Source organism: Rhinopithecus roxellana, chromosome 14 (assembly GCF_007565055.1).
Source record: "Rhinopithecus roxellana isolate Shanxi Qingling chromosome 14, ASM756505v1, whole genome shotgun sequence".
In the NCBI taxonomy this organism is placed as follows: Eukaryota; Metazoa; Chordata; class Mammalia; order Primates; family Cercopithecidae; genus Rhinopithecus; species Rhinopithecus roxellana.
The window spans coordinates 62,415,172-62,434,868 of NC_044562.1; the positions used below are offsets into that span (position 1 = coordinate 62,415,172).

Sequence of the window (19,697 nt, forward strand, 5' to 3'; positions counted from 1 at the left end):
CCACCCCCATGATCCAATCACCTCCCCCCAGGCCTCTCCTCCAACATTGGAGATTACAATTCAATGTGAGGTTTGGGAAGGGACACAGATCCAATTCATATCATTCCACCCCAGCCCTTCCCAGATCTCATGTCCTTCTCATTGCAAAATACAATCATTCCTTCTCCATAGTCCCCCAAGTCTTAATTCATTTCATCATTAACTCAAAAGTCCACAGTCCAAAGTCTCATCTGAGACAAGGTAAGTGCCTTCCACCTATGAGCCCATAAAACCAAAAACAAGTTAGTTACTTCCAAGATACAATGGGAGTACAGGCATTGGGTAAATATACTCATTTCAAAAGGGAGGAATTAACCAAAAGAGAGGGGCTACAGGCCCCATGCAAGTCTGAAACCCAGCAAGGCAGTCATAAATCTTAAAACTCCAAAATAATCTCCTTTGATTGCACGTCTCACATCCAGGTCACACTGATACAAGAGGTGGGCTCCCAAGGCCTTGGGCAGCTCCACCCTTGTGGCTCTGCAGGGTGGAGAGTGCCTGCACCCAGGGTGGAGGCAGCCATGGCTGCCCTCAAGTGCTGGCACTGAATGCCTACCACTTTTCCAGGTGCATGGTGCAAGCTGTTGGTGGGTCTACCATTCTGGGGTCTGGAGGATGGTGGCCCTCTTCTTACAGCTCCTCTAGGCAGTGCCCCAGTGGGGACCTTGTGTTGGGGCTCCAACCCCACATTTACCCTCCATGTTGCCTTAGTAGAGGTTCTCCATAAGGGCTCCACCCCTGTAGCAGACTTCTGCCTGGACATTTAGGCATTTTCATACATCCTCTGAAGTGTAGGTGGAGGCTCCCAAGCCTCAACTCTTGCCCATTGTGCACCTGCAGGCTTAACACCACATGGAAGTCACCAAAGCGTCTGGCTTGCATCCTCTGGAACAGAGACCTGAGACACACCTGGGGCCCTTTTAACCACAGCTAGAGCTAGAGTGGCTGGGACACAGGGAGCAGTGTCCTGAGGTTGCACAGGGCAGCAGGGCCCTGGGTCTGGCCCATGAAACCACTCTTCCCAAATCCAAACCATATCAGGAAGGAAGAGGAAGAAGCTGACTAGGAGATGGAAGAACTGGGCACAGAACAAGAGGCAGGACCACACAACACTGGGATGCACAGCCAAGCTGTGTGTTTGCATCTTAACCCTGCCATTTAATAGCCATGTGGCCTCAGCAGTAGCTCCCCACTCAGTTTCCTCATCTCTCAAGTGATAATAACCTCAGTACCATTGAGAGGAGAAAACAAGTTATATTCGCAACACCTTTAGAAAGTGTGTGGCATGTATTGTGAATTATATAATCAACACACACATCAAGAAGTGCCTGGCATTAACCAGAGCTCAAAAGGTGTTTACTGAATGAAAATCATTTGTGTGTTATTTGGGCTTTGATGATTATATTGGTAGGAAATACCCATATCTCCAATTGTACAACTCCATCCTTGCATCATCACAAATCATGCCCCAATAGAGAAAAAAAGTATTTCAAGAATTGTCAACTGACTTTCTTCACGTCTAGTCTGTGCACACATCCCATTGCATTATTTCCAGCCTCTGAAGACACAGGGGAAATGAAAGTGGCCCCTACTCTCTCTCATTGCACAAAGAACCACCTCAAGTTCAAGTATCAAGATTGCACTACAAAGTGGCTACTGCAGCCTGGTGGGTTGACGGGTGAGCCTGGCCCCACACAGAATGGAAAATACATTCACACAAAGATCTCGGTCAAACCTGTCAAGACAGAAAAGCTAGAAAAGACTCATCGAAAAGGAATTCAAATTGGGCATGGTGGCTCACACCTGTAATCCCAGCACTTTGGGAGACTGAAGCGTGAGGGTTGCTTGGGCCCAGGAGTTTGAAACCAGCCTGGGCAACATAGTGAGACCCTCTCTCTGCTAAAAAGAATTTAAAAATTAGCCTGGCATGGTGGCACACACCTCTAGTCCTAGCTACTCAGGAGGCTGAGGTGGCAGGATTAGATTGAGCGCAGGAGGTAAAGGCTGCAGTGAGCAGTGATTGTACCACTGCACTCCAGCCTGGGCAACAGAGTGAGACTCTGTCAAAAAAAAATTAATCTTTAGCAAAATTAAAAAGCTTCTGACCACAAAGAGAAATATCTATGTCACTGGAGCTGAGAATTAGGAGAAATTTTAAAAAGACAGTGGGAATCAAAGACAGGAGAGAGGATGATGCGAGATGATGGAAGCCTCTGTCCTGAGAGCAAAGCCCCAGCTGATCCAGAGTGGGAAGGGCCCAGCAGCTGGATCTGGAGGCAAGGGAGCACCCAATAGCACTCAGGGGACCAGAGGATGAAGGAGCTGCTCTCCATGCTCTCAGGGAAAAGCAGGGACATTTCAGGCCCAGAGAAGAAATGAGTCTCAGTGGTGAATCCATAGACAGGGCTACATCTCAGTCACTTTGAGTGAGTCTAGATGGGCACAGTGCTTGTCCCTTACTCTGAGGTCACAGGAGGGTCTGAGGACTTGGGACTGTTCATTTCTCCCAGACCATGGCCTTCCTTTGGCGATGGACTTAGTGCTGGGACTAAATTAGACCCCAGTTTTATCAACTAATTTATTAGGCTTTGTTATTTTGCTGCAAATGTGTTCAAAACCAAAAGTACTGATGGAGGAGAAAATCACAAGCCTGGCAGTCCTGACCTCTTTGGATGCAGAGCCGCATGACATTAAAAATTCCAGACAATATTTATGCTTCTCTATAAGATACGTGTTATTAGTCCTCATCTAAACACATTTGTAAACATAACTTGATGTAAGTTACATACAATATGTCACTGAAAATACATAAATTATGGTACCCTCCAATGATTATTTAAAAATTAAAATAGAACAATAAAGCGCCCTTTATCTGATGCAGAGAAAGCCAGGATCCGTCTGTCACTGATTGCTGAAATATATTCTACACCTTTCAAGGACAATCGCTGAAGGAGAAAGTCAAACAGATGATTTCCTAGAAGTTAAAAGGGGAAATATTTGTGCTGGGTTCCTTTCTCCTCAAATGATGGTTTAGGCTGCGGGGCACTGGGGTGGGGAGCGGGTGACATTAGATCATCACAAAAAGAAAGAAATAGAGACTAGAAGATTTCATGCTGAAATAAAGAAATTCATGTTGCCTTAAATATAATTTGTGTTAGTTACATTTCAATTCCTAATTTATACATAGCAGGGCTGATAAAGAATTGCATTATAACGAAATTAGCTGGAATAATTAGCATAGGGTATGTGCCACTGATTAAACACCCAGCAGATAGCTTGGTAATTAAGATCAGTGAGTGTCGTATTTTGAGGCTTTGTCATCTTATTATCTGCCTAACAAGTGCTTCATCTTTACCTCCCTTCTGATTTGAAGTTTGATAGCAGTCTCTAATAATTCTCATTTTGTTTCTTTAAATTGCCTTGCCCCAGTGCTGATCATTTTCCTATGGTCACTACCCCCCATTTCATTGTACCTACACAAATGTACTAGCACTAGATTTCTCCCTACATGTAAGACATTTGATGCTGCAAAGTATTTGTGCTTGGAAATTTAAGCTCAAAAATCTCCTTCAAAACCCCCAGTTCTTGGGCCAAAGAAAGAAGCCGAGACCAATTATACTCTGCAGTTCGGTCAAGCCTCTGAACAGCAGGCAGATGCTCGGAGTTCGTATTTCCCTTCTGGGCAGAGTCCATTGCCAGAGATTCCAAGGATGTCTCCATCGGGGTCCATTTGTCAGGGTCTGTGACACTAAAAGGCAGTCACTCCAGTGGCGCTGGCTGCTGCTCATTCATGAGCCCAACCTGTGGTGCCATTGCTCCTCCACTCGGGGAGTCTGGAGTTGGTTGTTGTCATTAAAAAATCCATTGGGGTTTTATCATAGAAGGCAGGGCATTACTATTATCAAAGAATAGAAGGCTTGGGAGGGTCAACTCAAGTTCTTCACTGGCTGAGCCATTCCCCCTGCACCTCCTTAGACTAAAACCAGGACATTTCCACGATTGAAAGGCAGAGTAAATACACTAGCTGTAACAATCAAGAATGCCTTCAGCTGTACGTAACAGAAAACACACAGAAAGTGCTTACGGCATAAAAACAAGAGGTCTGGTGGCTGGGGTTCCAGAGCTGGGGCAGGGGTTCAGAAATGTCATCCCCAGTCTCTCCCCCACTTTCCGTCCCACTCTCCTTTGTGTGATAATCCTTCATTTCATATCTGTTGCTTCCTGGCTGTGATGTGGCTGCTGCACCTCCAGATATCATGTCCATGTTCAAGGAAACAAGAACAGGAAAGAGAGATGCCAGCCACTTCTGTCCTTCTTGATCAGGAAAGCAGATAACTTCCCAGACTCACCCCAGCAGCCCATGCCTGCTACCGCCAGCCAGAATTGGGTTGCAAGGGAGACTGGACATTGAGTAGCAGGCAAAGGAGACTGGGACTGACACTACTGACCTAAATCAACGTGATGCATCCCCAGGGACTGGGCACAGTGCCCCGCCAAGAAAGCCAGGCCTTGTTGGGCAGGGGGAAGGAGAGTGGATGTTGGGCAGTAACTACAGTGCCTGGCACCTCAAGTGCAGATGGAACAGAAGCTGGAAAATCACACAAAGGAGCTGAAAGGAGGAAGAGGGTATATTAGTCAGTGTTCTCCAGAGGAACAGAACCAACAGTATGTAGGGAGAGACAGAGAATTTCTCTTCAAGAATTGGCTCATACTATTGTGCAGTCTTGATAAATCCATCATCAGCAGGGTGGGCTGATAGGCTGGAGACCCAGGGAAGACCTGAGGCTGAGACCAAAGGCTGTCTGCCGCCAGAATTCCTTCTTGCTCAGGGAAGGTCAGTCTTTTGTTCTAATCAGACCTTCAGCTGACTGATGGAGGCGCACGCCACATTAGGGAGGGCCATTGGCCTCACTCCAAGTCTGCCGGTTCAAGAAATTCTAATCTGATCCCAAAAACACCTTCATAGAAACTTCTAGACTGGCGTTGGGCCAAGTCTCTGGGCACTGTGGTCCTGGCCAAATTGAGACATAAAATTAAGCACAAGGGAGAAGAAAGTGGGGAACGGAAAAGGTGGCAAGAGGTAAGGCAAGGCGAAGGAGGCCCTGTAAGCTCCATGGCCTTCACTGGGCCCTCAGAGACCACAGTACACTTGGTGTCAGCAGAGAAGCTGCAGGAACAGCTGTGCTTATGCACAAGTTGTCATGCAGAGACCCAAGCACACTGAAGACACAGGTCAAGGAGAGAAAGCCCCACCTCTGCCCCTAGGAGTGCACAGAAATCCACCTGAGGACTCTGCACTCCCACAAGTCATGGAATTATAGGCTTTGAGCCAAGTTTACCACCCTTGAGGCATGGGGAGGTCGCAGGTAATATTTAGGTTACTTTTCTCTCACTTCTGTGATGCTTTTGTCTTCCTGAGATCAGCCAGTCCTTCTCTGAATTTGGAAACCAAAGATTCCATTCTATTCTATGCAGTTGGAGGCACGTCCAATTTACAGGTGACCAGACGCTCCTTTTAGAGGAAGTGAAGGAACACAAGGGGTAGAATATTAGAAAATATTCCTTTCTGCAGAACGGAGGTCCAAGCCCAGTGCCAGGAAGAGGTTTAAAAAGTTTCAGGAGAGAGCCTCACTTTTGATAAAAGAAGACATTATTCAACAATACCCATGAAAGCTCTCTTTGAAAATATTGTCTCTCCTTCTTACACCACTCACAAACATGTCCACTGCCCCCACCTCTAGAATAATCCTTTGCTGAGGCCTCTGGAAAGATTACTTCACACCTCCCTGCTGGCCGGTGGCCCTCCCCAGGGACTGTAAGAGGAGCCAGGGTGCTGCTACTTATAGCAGCCCTCACGCCACTCTTGCGGACAGCTGCTGACTTTGGAGTCACTTTAGAGGAAGAAAAGAAGGGCTGGTCACTGCACAAACGACACAACAATGTCCAACTCGGATTACCTTCCCGACTACCCACTCAACTCAGATTTAGTGAAGAGATTAAAGTCTGCCCTGGATGCCAAAGATGAGGAGAGAGTGAGGGATTTAATCTGCACTGAAGTCACGCCCGTGGACGCCGTGATAGAACTGGCCAATGACGACTGGATGAAAGACCCCTCGGCTCAGCTGCCTCCCGGCATGCTGCTAGGTAAGCAGAACGAGCCTGCTGCATCTGGGACTTTATTACTAAGTTACGCTGATGGGTGGGCAGATCCTGGAGGTAGAGGGGCAAATGTTTGGAAAAAGCAAATGATATGTACTCGGATATCTGACTCTCATACATACGTGCATACACATGTACTGCATAGACTGTGTACATGCATGTGCTACATAAGCAACAAGTGCAACACAACACAAAAAAACTAACCCTTGGTGCCATAATCCACCACAATGGCTGCTCTGTGGCTCCATTGTTTTCCAAGCTTGTCCATTTGCATATGTAAATTTCACCCACTGATAACCATATCATACACATAATTGTGTGTTCTGCTCCCCAAGATCTAAAAAATCTAAAGTATCTTCCATGTTGCTAGTCTTCCTAATTTCAATCCCCTATTGAAATACTTAAACCAAATGCCTACAAAAATATAATATTTGGTTACCTTTTGGCTTCTATAAATAATGCTGTAATGAGCATCTTTATTAGGATTCATATGGCTTTTTTCTTACTTGGGATTATATCCTTACCATAAATTCCTAGGAGCCATATAACTGGAACAAGAACATAACTTTTTTTCAAAGTGTATTGTTTCTAAATTGGTTCCAAATTGTTTTCCGCAAGGGTTTCTATTCCCTCTGACAGTGAGGTGATGTGTTTTGCCACAGCCTCACCAAGGAGCATCGCTGGTAATGAATGTTTGTATTAAATTGCCATTTAATAAGCGTACACTGGTAATTCTTCACTGCCTGCGCCCATCCTTTCTTTGCAGGTCTGGACGAAGTCTTGTCCACAGGATTTTTCTTTGTAGGCCTCATCAGGTGCAAGACTTGTCTATTTGGGTCTTGGGCAGGAACGCTCCGTCTCTTTGAATCATTTTTATCATTTTGTAGGACTTCTTTATGTAGCATAGAAATCATCCCTTTGTTGTGCTTCCTCAAAGTGTTTTCCTGACCTGTGATTTACTTTTAGTTGTATTGTGCTGTTTCCCAGTTTGTCAGATTAGGGGACGAGGTTAGTCTTGGCCCCTAAGGGGTGCTAAGGGCTCCTCTTCACCCCCATTCTCCCTTCCAACATAGGTGCACACATGCACACACATGTACGCAACATGCAGGAGGAACACGGATGGGACATGTGTGAGAGTTGCTGCCAGGGAATGGAGCTTTCGGGGTGCTGAGATGCTGAAGTCTGAGAATGGAACTTCCGAGGGGGTCCGCCCCACCCCCTTGGTTTGGGTCTAATTCCTGGGCTGCCTCGCAGTGGGGACGTAAGCCAGCCGCTTTAGGAAGGAACCTTCTCTTGCTTCTTCTTCACCTTGGTTTTCCTAATATCCGGCAGGGGTCAGGAGCCATGATTCAAAACTTGGTACCTTCCATCTCTCTAGATGATTGCCCTGGGGGGATGTGGTTAGGGAAGGTTGTCATCACAAGCAGTGATTGGACCAGGAGTGCTGAGCTGTACATCTTGCATTTGCCCTCAAGGCCCACCGTACCCAAGCAGCCCCCGAGGCTGATCTCTGCAAACTGCGTCAGTCCCACTTGCCCTGTGGCTCCTGTTGGGTGCCACTAATGAAAGGAGCTGGGGGAAAGCGAGGGCAGGGCGAGTGCTTCCCCGGCCCTCCTTGCCAGATCGCTGCTGGGTTTAGCACCTCCTTCTGTGGAAGGCTCGGCTCCTTCCCAGCAGCTCCTGCCCCTCTTGCACCATCAGGTACAGGGTTAGGAATGGCCACCCACTGTGGCTGCTGCCGCCTGTAGGTGGTCTCCTGTAGCTCCTGTAACCCTGCCTGCCTTCAGGATGCCCTGAGCTCATGCCATCTGCTTTCTGCTGAGATCCCGACTGCAGCAAGCATCCTCTCAATAGCTCTTCCTTTATAAACCTGTCCCAGTTGGTTGAAGATTTGTGTATTGGGAATCTTGAACCTAAATATCCTTTCTGTTCACATGACTAATTGCCCTGCAAAATCTTTTCTGTGTGTCTCATTTTACCAAACACTTGAAACTGTGAAAATGATGATAAGAATGTTACATTCCTTCCACAATGAATCCATTAAGTTATAAATTACATACTGATATGGTTTGGCTGTGTCCCCACCCAAATCTCATCTTGGATTATAGTTCCCACATGTTGTGGGAGGGACCCAGTGGGAGATAATGGAATCATGGGGGCTGTTTTCCCCATACTATTCTTGTGGTAGTGAATAAGTCTCACAAGAGCTGAAGGTTTTATAAGGGGCTTCCCCTTTCGCTTAGTTCTCCTTATCTCTTGCCTGCCACCACGTAAAACATGCCTTTGTTCTTCCCTCGCCTTCCGTCATGATTGTGAGGCCTTTCCAGCCATGTGGAACTGCGAGTCTGTTAAACCTCTGTCTTTATAAATTACCCAGTCTCCGGTATGTCTTTATCAGCAGCATGAAAACGGACTGATACACATACACATGTACTTTTTCCTACCTAATGATTCAGCAGTGCAGGAACAATTTGATACTGATGACATGTTTAAAGTGCTTGGGTCTCTCCAGGTTGCTTCAATTCAGGATGATGGTATGCTAAATGATTAAACAGGTGATCCTAGGGCACGCCTTATCAGTGACTTTATCACAGAGAAAACAGGCTGGACTTCAGGACGAGGGTGCAGGGAGCAATACAGTCAGACGTTCATTTGGGGTATGCCACTCTGGCTAACATGGGAAACTAGGATTTGAAGGAGGCAGAGAAAGGCTAGGAAGAAGATGAATCTAGCTGGGAGTTCCACTTATTAACGAGGGTACGAGATTAGATCACTGCTTCTCACATAGAGACCCACAAGCTTCCTGAGAAAAGCTCCAAGGTGGGATGAGCTTGGGAACTGCTTTCTGCTGGGTCCTCCCCTCAAGAGATTGTCACGATGACATATCAAAGACTTGGAGGAGTTTTACCACAAAGGGACTTAAGGATTGCAATTGCATTTGGCGCGGTTTCTCATCTCACCCCAGAACCTCACTTTCATGTCTGCTGACAACCCGTAGAATTGGTGATTTGCAGAGGCTCTTGGGGAGCTGCTGCTGGCTTGGATCATCGTTTAGGTTCCCTCCTTCTCCATGCTTCCCTGAAGCCATAATCGCAAAGACTCACTGTCGCAGCCTAAAATTGGCATAGGCTCCTTTTTCCTGTGGGAATAAATGTTCTCTTTCTCAAGGCAAGGGAAAGTTTGGGGGGATCATCCTTCACGGGAGAAAGAGCTGTTTGGATTGTAAGCTACATGTAGGGTATTTACAATTTTTGAACAGTGGTCAAAACTCATCGCAATGACCTTGAAATGCAGCACTTTTGGGAATAGACCCTGTCAAGCATCTAAATCCCTGAGAGGAAGAATGTGAAAAGGAAGGAATGATAACACAGGAAAACGGGGCTGGGCCAAGAGAGGGGGCAGAGCTAGGGATGCCCACCCGGGCCAGGAGAAGGCAAGGGTCAAGGCTCATGTTGGCAAAAGTACCTGGGGGAAAGAAGAGGGAAGAGGTTTCTATCCCAAGGACAACCTCAGTAAACAGAAGAACTCTGAGTTTTGTTCAAAAAATGACAATATGAAAAAATAAGAAAAAGAAAAGTAACCATTCTTTCTGCATGTTAACATGATCACTTGAGGACGTTGCCTCTTGCACTACAATCACCATGCTCATTGGCCTGTAAACGTATTACTTCCACCAAATAGAACAGAAAGAAACAATATATTTTGATGCATCCATGTCAATATCACCACAAAAAAAAAAAAAAAAAAAAAAAAGCATAGAGAAAAAGTGGTATCCAATGGTGGAAAGAAATTTTTCTGGAGAAGTCCCTCAGGTGAACATGTGCCCCCACCTTGGTGCAGGCAGAAGTCAAAGGAACTGAAAGTTTTAGCCCTAGCAGACATTGGGGCAAAGCCCAGAACATACCCTGAGGCAGGCATTAGGTAGGAGAATGGTCATCAATCCGAGTTCTCTTAAAGAGGCGACTGGCCTGTGCCCTTGCGAAGACACACGCTCTCCTGCAAGGATGGACCTGGGATGCCCAACATCCTGCTGGGCTCACTGAGGCTAAGCCCCCCAGCTCCCTACAGTGAGCCTCCCCATCCCAACAGGATCCTCCCAGCCAGGGCTGCACCTCCTCTGCTCACCTTTGCCATCTTATCCTTCCAGATCCCAAGCAGGGGAGGTCACCTCCATTGGAAGGCCATCCCTGAGCTCTGGGACAGAATCTTGCATCCTCCCTCCATGAAAGCATAATGCCTTTAGTCTCCATCCATTACTGAAATGCATGGCCTTGCTAGGCTGGTTTTTATATACTGACTGGACAATTCAAACCCAAATGCAACCTCTTCCAGGGCAAGAACCTCACCTAACACTCGATTATAACCAGAGCCTAGCACGGAGTTCTAGCCCTGAGAGAAAGCTCGGACTCTGGGTGCAGTGACTGGCATGGAGGAGCCAAGCTCCTTTGCTCACCTTCAGCTGGGTGGGCACAGACTGCATTTCCACAGACACTATTGGGATTTGTGTTTCTGCAGAGAAATATTTAATTCTACTTTCTGCTAAAGCCAAGTCTCTATTGTTTAATATTAGTAATAACTGCATTATTTGTGCTTGCCTCTTTTCAATACCAATTGGCTCAGTAGCTGCAGAGAACACAGAGAGGGAGAAAGTACTGGCTGGGGGAGGGGCAGTGAGACCCATCTCGCCCCCAAATGCATCAACTGTACAATTTGGTAACTAGTGTAATCAAAAGACTTAAGAAACAACTGATTACTAATTGCTATTATTAAGGATGTCAGCATTCCATGATTTTGCTGCTGATATATTATATACAAGTCAAGATGCTACTTGAATTCTTGATTGAAATAGAAAAATAGAGGCATTATGTTGTGTTTGGGGTAATGGTATTTAAGCATCCAGAGGAAAGTTAAAGAAATACTAATTGAGTTTTTATTAAGAGATCTCACCAGCCGCATGTATAGGTGGGGAATGAGTGAGGGTAAACACACCACGGACATGTGCATACGTGTGAAAATGGGGTCCATCTGCAGAATTAGACTTCTCATCTAAGGCTTGATGTGGGGCGAACCATGACACATGGGCCGTATCCCCTGCTCCTTTAAGTCAGACATCCTTCCTTATGCCTGGAGAATAACATCACTCAGGACAAACCAAATGGTTGACTCTAAGTTAAATGAGCACAGCTCCCGCCTTGGAGGAATCATTTTCCAACGCAATGACAAGAGCGTACCCATTGATGATGGTGCCAAGACGTGGTGTAATGGGAAGGACAAGGGACTGAGAGGAAGGGGACCCAGGTTCTTGCCTAAGCTTTCCCATGACCTGTGTGACCTTGAACATGTCAGACCACCTCTTTGAACCTTAATTTCCTCATTTTCAAAAATGGATTGGTCTGGATCATCTCTAAGCATCTTTACCAATCGGACTAACTCAGGTTCTAAGACAAATGGCTTGTGTTTGTGGAGGGGATGAACAAAGCCTCCCGACCCCCACTGCCTTCCCAGGAGTGGTGGATTCTAACAGGGGCTTGTGTGGGCCACACCCCGCCTTGGAAGGAAGGGCTCCAGTGCTGAGGTTCAGGTCAAGAGGCAGTGAAGATACCAGCTGGAAGGTGCATAGGAAGCTGGTTTACGAACTCATATGCACAGATGAAGCAGCAGCTTGGCTCAAGGCTTAGGAAGAATAAGTCCCCAAATCAGGGCATGTTCAAACTGAAACTGGTCCTACACAGAGGCCAAGCAGGAGGAGTCGGCAATGCGTCAAGGACCTGCTGTTCCCTGGAGAACAGGTGAGAGCATCTCCAAGAGCTCTCACCTTTCCACTCCTCCGGCTGAGGAAAATGAGGCTTGGAGAAGTTGCATGACACACCTTGGGTTCCACAGGTCGGCAATATAAACCCAGTGCCCTTTCCTGTGCTCCACGGCGCCTGTAGTTCATCCCACAGCTACGTTCTACAGACGGGAACACTGCTGCTCACCTGTGTTGCTAGTCGACAGCCAGTTAGGAGCAGAGCGGGAGCAGGTATGCTTCCTGACTTGTAGTCAGGGACTCTTGCTGCCTACCCACCCAGAGACATTTTGCAGGAAGGTCCCTGAAAAAACTTCCCAGTGAAGCTGTCTACAACCTTTTAATCTGACATGATGCACATATATGCATATGTACACATGCACACACACAGTCATGCACACATGCACACACACACACAATCTCAGTAGATGGAGTCCCTGGTTTCAAATCATTGAGCAAAAATAATCCAAAAAATCACAGGCAAGTGAGTGGGGTGCTAGGCTGGAGAATAAAAACAGAAATGGGAATAAAAACAGAGAGGTCACCCACGGCAGGGCAGGCAGGAGGAGAAGCGTTCTGCTGTCTTGACTGCTCATCCCACCAGAGAGCGTGGGGGCAGGGAGACCCTGCTCGAAGCAAAATGAAATTAAACCTTTCTAAGTACTTATAAATCAGCACCTAATGACACTATCCCACCACCAGCCTGAGCATTGCTCTTATTACTTTGACTTCACAAGCCAGGAAAAGATCCGGAATTATGCACAAATTATTGTTCCATCTTCTTAATTAACGCTGATTGCAAAATTCTTGCTAAAGTCCTTGCTAACAGACTCAATTATGCGCTGCCTGAATTGATTCACCCAGATCAAGTGGAATTTATTAGAAATACACTTTCCTACAATAACATCAGATTATCTTTGAATATAGTTAAATTATTTAGGAATAAAATGGCTGCAGCAGCAGCCCTCTCTTTAGATACAGAAAAATATCTCCCACCACCTAGAATTAAAATGTTTCTTTGCTTTCTATGAGACACACACCCTAGGCTCTTTTTTTTTCCCCAGAAGCAGGTTGAATCACACTGTGATGAGATGAGATGCATGCCTTAGAGCTAATGGTCCCGCTTCAAAGGCACATGGGCAAGAAAAAAAATCCTACAGGGTCGCGTCTCAGCTCCCCCCAAGTACGAACCGTCACTGCCCGTGGAACACAGTGAAATTGCAATTAGACTAAATCAGGATATTTTCAGAATCAAAATTGAGAAACGGGCTAATAAAGAAATGATGTATGCTGATGACATACATCTATTAGCATCACTCCCAAGCACACTGGAGAGTTTGGAAAGAACAAAAAGAAATGAGAATAATAGCGAAGAGGCTTTTCCACCTTTCCAAGATGACGACAGTTTCCTGCCACAAGTGCTCGGCTTGAGAAATAAACATTCCAAAGGAACTAATTGGAAATGGCAGGCATGCTCTCTATAGCCTGATTCTAGCTTCGCATCCAATGCCCCACTATCTTTTAATGCCAGCCTCTGCACCTGGAGATTGGACAGGGACTAGGTTTGTCTTATTTGACACATCCTGCACATAGTAGGTACCTAATAAATATTTATGGGCTGGGCATGATGGTTCATGCCTGTAACCCTAGCACTTTGGGAGGCTGAGGTGGGCAAATCTCTTGAGCCCGGGAGTTTGAGAGCAGCCTGAGCAACATGGCAAGACCCTATCTCTACAAAAAATACAACAATTAGCCAGGCACACACCTATAGTCCCAGTTACTTGGGGGACTGAGGCAGGAGGATCACTTAAGCTGGAAGGTGCTGCAGTGAACCGGGATCGTGCCACTGCACTCCAACCTGGCAACAGTGAAAATCAGTCTCCAAAAAACAAATGAATACATAGAAGTTAAAAATAAATAAAAAATAAATATTAATGCGCCAAATAGCACAGGGAGAACACAGTAGAAATCCTCTGGCTCCACCCTCGAAAGAGGAGCATGTTCCTGGGAGACTGTGACCCAAAGGAAGGAAGCACAAATAAAGGGAGGCCAGCAGCAAACGTAGTGCCCCCCAAGGCATGGCACCTGGGACAGGGAAGTGGGACCCAACTGGGACTTGGGTGTGTAAGTCAGAGAAGAGAGGAAGCCCCAGGCAAAGAGATTGGAACGATATTGTTTGAGGCCACAAATTCTAGGCACAGGTGCTTACCCTTACTTGGAAAGGCCATGAGGAGCCATTCAGCAAAGGAATGAGGTCATCTTAATTTGTAAAGAAAACACCTGACTCTTTTACCTAGTTAAAGAGAAGATAGAGGAGAAAGGACAGGTGCCAGGAGATGCCACCAGCTGCCAGCTGTCCCCTCACAACCACCCTCCTCCTCTGCTTTACCAGCAAAATCCTGTGGCATGCAACATGCCCACCTGAAGAAAGAAATACATCTCCCCACTGTGTTAGTCCATTCTCACATTGCAATAAAGAAATACCAGGCCAGGCGCAGTGGCTCACACCTCTAATCCCCAGCCCTTTAAGAGACCCAGGTGGATGGATCACCTGAGGTCAGGAGTTCAAGACCAGCCTGGCCAACATGGTGAAACCCTGTTTCTACAAAAAATACAAAAATTAGCCAGAGGTGGTGGTGTGCGCCCATAATTTCAGCTACTCAAGAGGCTGAGGCAGGAGAATCCCTTGAACCTGGGAGGCGGAGGTTGCAGTGAGCCAAGATCGTGCCACTGTACGCCAGCCTGGGCGACAGAATGAGACTCCATCTCAAAGAAAAAAAAAGAAATACCAGAGGTTTAATTGGCTCACGGTTCTGCAGGCTGTATGGGAAGCATAGTGGCTTCGGCTTCTAGGGAGACTTCAGGAAACTTTCAATCATGGCGGAAGGCAAATGGGAAGCAGGCGGCTTACACGGCAGGAGCAGGAGCAGGAGAAAGAGCGGGGTGGGGAGTGCTACACACTTTTAAACAAGCAGATCTCACAAGAACTCACTCACTATCTTGAGAACAGCACCAAGGGAACGGCACTAAACCATTCCTGAGAACTCCGCCCCCATGATCCCATCACCTCCGACCAGGCCCCACCTCCCGCATTGAGAATGACAATTCGCCTGAGATCTGGGCGGGGACACAAATCCAAACCCTATCACCCACTTCCCCTGAAGCTAGGGCTGGTCTTGTTCCCATCAACAATGGGATTCACAGCAGATGGAGGAGGACAGAAGACAGAGCCGGCAAATTTGAAAACATCAATAGAAAAATATTTGATCTGAAGAAGAGAAAGTAAAATGATGGGAAATTAAATGAACAGGGTCTGTGGGACAAGATAAAAGGTTTAACATACACAACTGGAGTCCAAGAAAGAGAAGAGAAGAGCAATAACAGGATGGAAAAAACGATTAAAGAAATAACTGCCAAGCGTTTCCCAATTTTAGTGGTAAAAAACATAAGCTTATAGATCCAAGAAGTTCAGCCAACCAGAAGAAGGGCAGAGTTGACAGAAGGGGGTCGGCTGTGTAGGGCTCGCATGGCTGGGTGCTCAATTCCTGTTGCTGAGTCAGGTTTACTCTGAGAATAAACAGCAGGTTCCATGGGAGTGAAGGGGTGAAACGTGTGCAGAGAGAAGGGTGCAATCAGTTCGATATACGGAGATGCATCATGTAACTCTTCTTCCCACAAACCTGCCATGCTCTGTACTGCCTACAGCAAAGGCTGGCCTGTGGGTTGGCTGCCTGTTTTTATGAATAAAGTTTTATTGGAACTCAGCCACCTCCTTCATTTACATATTCTTTATGGCTGCTTTCATGTGAGCGTAGCAGAATTGGGCAGTTGCCACAGAGACCATATGACCTGCAAAATGTAAAATATTTACTGTCTGGCACTTTATGGAAAAAGTTTAGTGACTCCTGTCCAACAGCACACAGTTTAAATATTATAACAGGCATCCAAAGGCCTAAAGATGTACTCTGAGCTAACTCAGCCCTGCCGTTCGTTCCTCCCAACTTCTCTGCTGTTCTCTCCCCACATCCCTGCACCCACCCAGAGGCTGATTAGTCACAGGGCTACTCTGAGGAGGCAGGAGTCACTGTGGGAAGTGTTTGATAGAAATTGACAGTAAGTATTTAGACATGTTTACAGCAATTTAACACATTAATGTAACATCTATGAGTTTGATTTGCAGACTTGTAATTACCTGTTGTTTTTCAGTTTTATTTTTGCCAGTAACTAATTTCATTGTACTTTGAAAGAGAATCAGACCAGGTGAAGTGGCTCAGGCCAGTAATCCCAGCACTTTGGGAGGCTGAGGGGGCAGGATCGCTTGAGGCCAGGAGTTAGAGACCAGCCTGGGCAACATAGTGAGACCCCATCTCCCACCACACACACACAAAAAAATTAATAATAAATTAACCGGCAAGTGCCTATAGTCCCAGTTACTCAGGAGACTGAGGTGGAAGGATCACTTGTGCCCAGGAGTTCAGGTTCCAGTGAGCTATGACTGTACCACTGCACTCTAGCCTAGGCAAGAGAGTGAGATGCTGTCCTTAAAAAAATAAAAACAAAAATAAAGACTGAGCCCCTTGAATAAGAATCAAACTGCAACAGATTAGAATCAGAAAAGAAAAGAAAATCCGTGCTCCCTCACCTCGGGTGCTTAAGAAACTCTGGTCCAAGCCACATCTCCACAACACCTCAGTCCCCAGTCCCTTCCTGGCCTTTGCACAGCCACCTCCTCTGCTGCTTCCTGTCCTCTTGTGTGCCAGCAACACACGCACCATCCTCCCAGTGGCTCGTGAGCTCAGGGGTCAGTGCTGGATGCTGATCAGAGCTTGTTTCGCAGGAAACTTCATAGGATTAACACCTAGAAAGCCAGGCTGGCAAGGGCAGTGGGGACCCTTGACACCACCTAACCATGCCTTGGCTGACTCCAGGGGCAGCTCTGGAACAGAGATGACCCGTCACGGTTTTCCCTGCTTGGGGCCAAAATGGCAGGACAGCTCTAGCTGCACCTGGTTCCATCACTGGATCTGGCCACATTGCGGGGAGTGTTACTGGGTGAGGCAGCTCTGCAGCTGAGGCAAACCGTGGAGGAGCCAACAGCTGGGGTGACAAGTCCTCCCTACAGCTGGGGCCTGGGCGGCTCATCTCTGTGTCCACCAAAGGATCTAGGCCCCTCCTCTCCTCTCAGTCCTGAATCACAGGCCTGCTGTCTGTGGCGGCTTCATTTCCTGCTCAGGTGCCCGTCGGCCTGACCCCTCCACATCATCAAAGGGCTGGCTGCCTTCCTGACTGCACCTGTGTCCCCAAGCGCCATAGCATGGTGGCTAGTGACACCTGCCTCTTGCTCAGGCCGGAACATAGGGTACAGCTCCCCACAGCAATAGATCAGGAGGAGGAAACAGACATCCGGGGGAGGAAATGCACCTTCCGTGTCCTACACCTCCCTCTCGCTTTGCTCAGTTGCCACATTAGGGGAAAGCTGGCCCTTTCCCTAGCCCATCACTCTGATCCCTTATTTGCGGCATCCCCATCTTAATACCTGTACCTCCATAGAGCAGTGATCTGATTCCACCGTTAGTTAATGGTGGCCGTCTGCCCTCCCACTCAATTCAACACTCCTTAAAGGCAAGGATTTCTACTTTTTTTGTGTGAGACAGAGTCTCGCTCTGTTGCCAAGGCTGGAGTGCAGTGGCACGACCTCAGCTCACTGCAGCCTCTGCCTCCCGGGTTCAAGCAATTTTCCTGCCTCAGCTTCCTGAGTAGCTGGGACTCCAGGCGCCCACCACCATGCTCGACTGATTTTTGTACTTTTAGTAGAGACAGGGGTTTACCATGTTGGTCAGCCTGGTCTGGAACTCCTGACCTCAGGTGATCCACCTGCCTCAGCCTCCCAACGTGCTGGGATTACAGGCGTGCGCCGCCGCGCCTGGCTAGATTTCTACTATTCCACCTGCCTCAGCCTCCCGAAGTGCTGGGATTACAGGCTGAGCCACCGCGCCTGGCTAGATTTCTACTACTTATTTCTGTAAGCTTCTAGTACCTGAAAAATGCTCTGTACATGTAAACTCCGTATAGAACATTTCCAAACTGAACAGAAATGTACCCTCCCACCTGCCAGCTGGGAGAGCATTAATGTCACTGAACTCTTCAAAACCTTGACTTTTAAAAAATCTTTCACAATAGGCAAAAAGATGTCTTGTCATTTTTAACTTGCATTTTAAGTTAGTAAAACTGAACGTGATTAGCGGTCCTGTGGTTTAGCGTCACTTATAGTTCTTATCATTTTTTTTGGAAGTTTAAAGTTCTAATTTTGGAATTTAACTCCGTCAGACAAAACTGGCCTCACTTTGCTGTATGCAGTGTCGACCAAATTGTCTCCCAGACCACCCTTCTCAACGGCAGGACAGGTAAACTTCTTGTTTCTAGAAGGGATATAAAGGATCACAGGGCAGAACATTCAGACCAAACCAACTTCAAGAGAGAAGTATTTTGCTCTCTGTGTGAGATTCATAAAAAACAATCAGTCTGAACACGCAATTTGTCTCGAGAGGCAGGAGCTGCAATTTTATCATGTAATTAAATCCCCACGCCAGTTGTAAAGAAACTTCGTCCCCTTTATCAGGGAGAGCTTCAATGATACGCTTTCCAGCAACGTCCCCAGAGTCTATAAATGTCCTTCCAGGGCTATTTACTTGTGGTTGTGCACGCTGAGGATTGGGCCGCTGCGTTTTGCGCTCATCCACAGCGGATCCACGGCGTTCAAGGGCACCTTTGTTTCTGAGCTTCCAAAAAAGCCCTCCTGGCTGCCAGTGAAAGCGGCACTTGACCTTTGGGTAAGATCACGTTAATAATGAGAAGTGACTGTTGTTCTGCATTATCTGCACTGGGCTTGGTAGCAGTGACGGGAAAACAAGTTAGTGAGGTGGTTTCCTCCCTTATTGTGTTCCTCCACTTGATGGAAATGAGATTTCTTAATAATGTGAAATCAGCACAGACAATTTAAGTCATTATTAATAGATGTACTTGATCTGAGGAAGTAAAATGTTTTAATGTTTTGTTAAATGAGGTGTGCTGTGCTAACATTGTTATTCAGAGAGGAGGTTGAGATACTTTAACATTTTTGATATTAATGTCTGTGTGACTAACTCTGGTGGATGGATGTGTCCTGGAACTCTTAAAAGCAGAACTTTATATACCTGCCCGGCTTCTTATTTTTAATTTTTTTTTTTAATTCTGCAGGGAGTGGGGTGAAAGAAAGGTGGCTTTAGACATTAAAACAGGAAGAATAAAGACCAGAAAAGGGTGTGAAAGTAACCCCACTGGAAGGCCTGGGGCTGCTGCACCAGTTTGTAGTAATGTTACTAACCCAGAGTCCAATCAGACTTAGTACATGGCTATTTACAGAAACCCTTCAGGTAAAAAAGGGGAGAAGGAAATTGACCAGGTCAACAAGGTGCACTGGCATATTTAAGAAAGAGTGCACGGAATCTCACAATGTCCACAAGGGTAATGACCTTCTGCCCCTGTCTGTCCACTTGGAAATTTCCAGAAGGAAGCCAGACATTTGCCAATGACCTAGGAAAGAATCTGAACATTTGCCCTTCCCCAAGAACAGAAGAAAATGGCAGGGTGTCCTGCAGCCTCGAAAACTCTACCTCTTGGCTTGAAGGTATGGAAAGTTGTGACCATGCAGAAAGAGCGTGACCCTGCCACA

General features: G+C 46.7%; 1 protein-coding gene across 2 annotated transcripts in view; it reads left to right on the forward strand.

Moving 5' to 3' along the window:
• The first annotated feature begins 5,978 nt into the window (after positions 1-5,978).
• ASB18 (ankyrin repeat and SOCS box containing 18) overlaps positions 5,979-19,697 on the forward strand; it is a 73,451-nt gene continuing 59,732 nt past the window's right edge. For both annotated transcript variants that reach the window (XM_010364394.2, XM_030917013.1), the window contains exon 1: positions 5,979-6,183. In XM_010364394.2, coding sequence (XP_010362696.1) covers positions 5,979-6,183 — 205 coding nt within the window. The remainder of the gene's footprint in view (positions 6,184-19,697) is intronic.